A 4,694-nucleotide genomic window follows, 5' to 3' on the forward strand; every position below is an offset into this window, starting at 1 on the left:
TTTTTTTTTTTTGAGAGGATTTTTGCTATAGGGCGCATGCGCTCGCCAGGAAGACAGAGAGAGACACAGAGACAGAAAGTGAGAAATCACCCTCTAGGAGGGATGGCCATGCCACAATCCCTTCTCCTCCATTCTCCTCTCGGGATCTTGGGCATGCACACACATGTGCCCAGTGTGAGTTTAAGCCATTGGGTCTGGGTCTTGAACTACGGTCGACTACATGGGAATCCAGCAACACAGTCATTATGCCAACTGCTGGTCCTTCCCCTCCCCACCAATTTCTAAGGTAAAGAGATATTTTTGCAAAGTAGAAAAGTTTAGTCAGAGTCAACTTAAGGAAGAAGTAATATTTTGAAAATCTGAAGCAATGTTTTTGTTTGGGATCAGACCTTAATCATCACTCCATTAACTAGAGAGGCAAACTGAATACTGGCTTATTTTAATAAGTGCTTCAAAGCAAACCAATGCAGTTATGGTTTTGCTCTTTTCTCCCTCGTAAAGCTACACTGCAAAAGACATCACAGAACATACCCCTTTGCCTTGGAACCACTGTAACCAGTTTTCCTCCTCTTAGGCCTCTGGGAGGCTGACATCCTTTTCCTTTTTCTTTCGTTTCTGGTTTTACTTGCAAAGTAGTGAGAAGATATGGGTGCTTCCTCATCGAGCTCTGTAGGGGCATCTCTTCCCGTGCTTCTGTTGCTGCACAGGCTTCCTCGTGGGGAACTATCCTCAGCTACAAATGGAAAACACAGACATGCGCAGATGACACCAGGCTGGTCCATACAAAGGCACATACCCTGTGCAGCCAAGACCGAGTTGCTTTCCTGTGCCCTCCCATTATACAGACTCAACAATCTGGACCACAGTTCTTTTTTTTTTTTTTAAGAGATTTTTGCTATAGGGCATGTGTGCTCACCCAAGAGATAGAATGAGATAAAGAGACAGAAAGTAAGAAATCACCTCCCAATGGGGATGACATTGTCACAATCCCTTCTCCAATCTCCTGTCGGGATCTTGGGCATGCAGGCACACATGCCCAGCATGAGTTTTAAGCTGCCAGGTCCAGGACTTGAACCATGGTCAAATATGTGGGAATTCAGTGACGTAACCATTACTTCATCTGCTGGTCCCAAGAGACCACAGTTCTTATTTCACAAAGCCCCAAAATGTTCGCTGGCAATTTCTTTTCAATGAAAGGGAATCAGAATTCATTGAAAAAAAAAAACTGTGACAGTCTTTAACTTAGCTAGAGATACCAGGTTTAGCTCAAGCTCTGTTGTGCACAGTCTGTGTCCCTATGATTGACTGAGTAGCTAATGCTAGTAAGCAATTTGAAAAACATCAAGTGACATATGTATCAGGCAATTTTACTTATTATTTTTTTAAAACTTGCTAGAGGGCGTGTGGACTCATTGAAGAGAGACAGGGAGAGGTAAAGTGAGAAAGCATCATTCCCTGTGGGGAATGGTCACACTGCAAATAGTTCTCCTCCATCTCTTCCTCCTTTTGGGATTTTGGGCATGAATGCACAAGTACCAGGTATGTTTCTCAAGCTGCTGCGTCCAGGACTTGAGCCACGCAGTCAGTCATGTGAGACCCAGCTGCCTTAGCCACGCCATTGGTTGGCCCTTACTTACATTTTAAATGTGTTGAAATAAATAAGCCCTTGGGGCTGGCAGCTGGTATGGTGGTTAAGGAAGCTAGACTCCCACATGGCTGACAGTGGTTTGAGTCCTGGACCTGGAGGCTTGCTTTCTCACTTTCCCTCTTTCACTTTCTCGCTCTGTCCCTCTCTGGTCAAATTTAAATAAATAAATGAACAAACACATAAATAAATGTTAAATAAAATATATATTTTTTGTTTTGGAGAGGTTTTTGCTATAGGGTGTGTGTGCTCACCAGAAAGAGAGACAGAGACAGAAAGCAAGAAATAACCCTCCGGGGGATGGACATGCCACAATCCCTTCTCCTCTCGGGATCTTGGGCATGCATGCACACGCACCCAGCATGTTTAAGCCTCTGGGTCCAGGACTCGAATCGCAGTTAACTACATGGGAGTCCAGTGACATAGCCATTACGCCAACTGCTAGTCCCAAATAAAATAATTCTTTAAAAAAAAGGAAAGAAGTCCATTATAAGGGAAACAAACTATGTTCTGTACTTCATTTGGCACAACAGGTTCTTAGTGAATGAGAATTAGAAAATTCTAGAACATATTTCAATCTTCATAGGTTAAAGAAAAAAAAAACAGGTTTTTTAGTAATGGTTGTGACTGTTTCATGCATTATGCAGGACATGGGTCTGTACAGAAGCACACATTTGCAAAGATGATGACCAGTTCCCTAGGTATTTGCATGCCAAGGGACCAAATGCATAAACTCTCCCTATAGGGTGGTCACATGATTTTCACTGCCCTGATGGTCTGACTTACTCTACAGACCACCCTACTGCCTGGCAGGAACAGTATAAAGGGCACAGGTTTCCACTGTGGTGCGTTCCAACCCCGGGTCACACAGGCAGGGAGAGCGGCTCAAATGCCAAAAGCTCTGTGACTCTAAGAAAATGGAAAAGCCACACTCTCCTCAACAGTAAAGTGTTGCAAGGATGAGATGATATAATAAAATAGGCAAAGCTCTTGGCACAGTGTCTGCACCCAAGGCTCTCGATCGGTAGGAGTAATTGTCCTCACCCTGTGGGGCTTGTTTTCACAGAGTAGTCTTATCTCATGCAGGCAAAGGCCCCTTCCAGACAAGTTACTATACTAACTGGACTTCAAGTTCCCGCCAAGAAATTGGCAAATGTGTTCAGAGCAAGGCTCCTAATAAAGTAAGCACCATATAGAAGAATTAATGACAGTTGTTTTTTTTTTGCCTTAGGGTGTGGAAGGAAGAGGGAGAGAAGGAGAGAGAGAGAGAGAGAGAGAGAGGGAAACTGAGTAATCACTCCCCAGGGGAGATGGCCACTTTGCCATCTCTTCTCTTTCCTTCTCTTCCCAGGATCTTGGGCACACAAGCACATGTGTCCAGTGTGATTTTTAAGCCATCGGGCCTAGGACTTGAACTGTGGACAGCCATGTGGGAGCCCAGTGATGTAACTGCAACACCATCTGTTGGCCTGTTAGCACTTTGTTAATAGATCAAAAACAACTGTGAGGAGAGAGAACTTAACACACATGCCCACTCATTTTCATCCTGTTCACCATTTCTATTGGCTTTCAGGAAAACACTGACCTTGGCTGGTCTACTGTGTTTTCCACATGGCAATATGTCAGCAGAGGGCAGAAGACTTCTGCACTCTTTTTTTTTTTTAAACTTGTTAAGAGTGTGCGTGTGCTCTCCAGAGAGACAAAGAAACAGAGAAGACAGAGAAGGAGAGAGGGAGAGAAAGCACCCTCACAATGGGGAGTGGTCACACTGTAATACCCTCTCCTTTATCTCTCCTGTGGAGATTTTGGAAACACATGCACATGATCTTGGTATGTGTTCAAGTCTCTGGGGCCAGGATTTGAAATGTGTGGTTGATCACATGTGATCCAAGCTCTCTTAACCACTAGGTCATGGGGCCAACCCCTCCTCCTCCATTCTCCTCTTGGTATTTTGGGCACACGCGCCCAGCATGAGTTTTAAGTACCAGGGTCCAGGACGCAAACCATGGTAGACTACATGGGAGTCCATCGACATAACCATTATGCCATCTGCTGGTCCCTTTTCTTGATTTTTTTTGCTATAGAGTAGGTAGCAGAGAGAGAGACCGTGACAGGGAATGTGGGAAATCACCCGTTGGGAGATGGTTATGCTGCAATCCCTTCTCCTCCAGTCTCCTCTTGGGATTTTGGGCGTGCACACACATGTGCCTGGCGTGATTTTTAAGCTGCTGGGTTGAGACCTGAACTGCAGTGGGTCATGTGGGAGTCCAGCACTTTAACCACTATGCCACCTGCTGGTCTCTTCTGCACTGTTAACATCACCTACAACAAAATATTTCTTTGTTCTCAGTTTTCTCTTAGTCAATGCTTTCTGTAGCTCACTATCACAGGTGCTACAGGACAGGGCTGATGTGACCTTTGGAAACATCCGCTAATGATGCATTCATGTGGGCAGGTTCTTTCAATGACTAATAACCATAGCATCCCAATTATATGTTCATTTTTCCAAAACATTTAAACTCTACTCTTAAATTTTATCTTTAGACATGCTTGTAAGATAGCATGTTCCTTCCTCAGATAAGGAAACCAAAGCACAAAGAGGTTATTGGTGGCCTGCCAAGGATCACACGGAAAGAGATGGTGGCAGATCTGGAACTGGCACCAAGGGCTCCTGATTTCTTGAGCACTGGTTTTACAAGCAGCAGAAACCCCTAGGCCCAAAGGTCCCGCTTCGGGTGTTCTTCACAGTTCAGTACCGGCATCCCCAGGGCTCAAGTACTAGTATCCTCTCAGAGGCACTGGGCACTCCACTAGGGGTTGCTCTGATGAGAGTTTGACAAGGGTAGGCAACTTTAATACAACCCAGAAGCTACATAATTCTAATTCAGTGAGATGTATCACTTAACACTACAACAGGCTTTTGGAAAAAACACATTTGGCTGTATACTGAACCTGGCAATGTCCACTCTGAGTATTTCTGTAATATTGGAATCACTTCTGCACCATATTTTTCCAGTTTATCTTCAGTAACTCCATCAATTTGAAGCAA

General features: G+C 44.4%; 1 protein-coding gene across 1 annotated transcript in view; it reads right to left on the reverse strand.

The window, feature by feature from the left end:
* The window catches only part of BLM (BLM RecQ like helicase), an 82,918-nt gene that overhangs the window by 3,858 nt on the left and 74,366 nt on the right, over positions 1-4,694 (reverse strand). Inside the window, exons 19-20 of the mRNA XM_027773563.1 lie at positions 4,598-4,694; positions 532-733 (exon numbers count right to left, since the gene is read on the reverse strand). The exon at positions 4,598-4,694 is cut by the window's right edge and continues 40 nt beyond it. Of these exons, the coding sequence (XP_027629364.1) occupies positions 532-733; positions 4,598-4,694 (299 nt within the window). The remainder of the gene's footprint in view (positions 1-531; positions 734-4,597) is intronic.

Source organism: Tupaia chinensis, unplaced genomic scaffold (assembly GCF_000334495.1).
Source record: "Tupaia chinensis unplaced genomic scaffold, TupChi_1.0 Scaffold000359_1, whole genome shotgun sequence".
Lineage (NCBI taxonomy): Eukaryota > Metazoa > Chordata > Mammalia > Scandentia > Tupaiidae > Tupaia > Tupaia belangeri.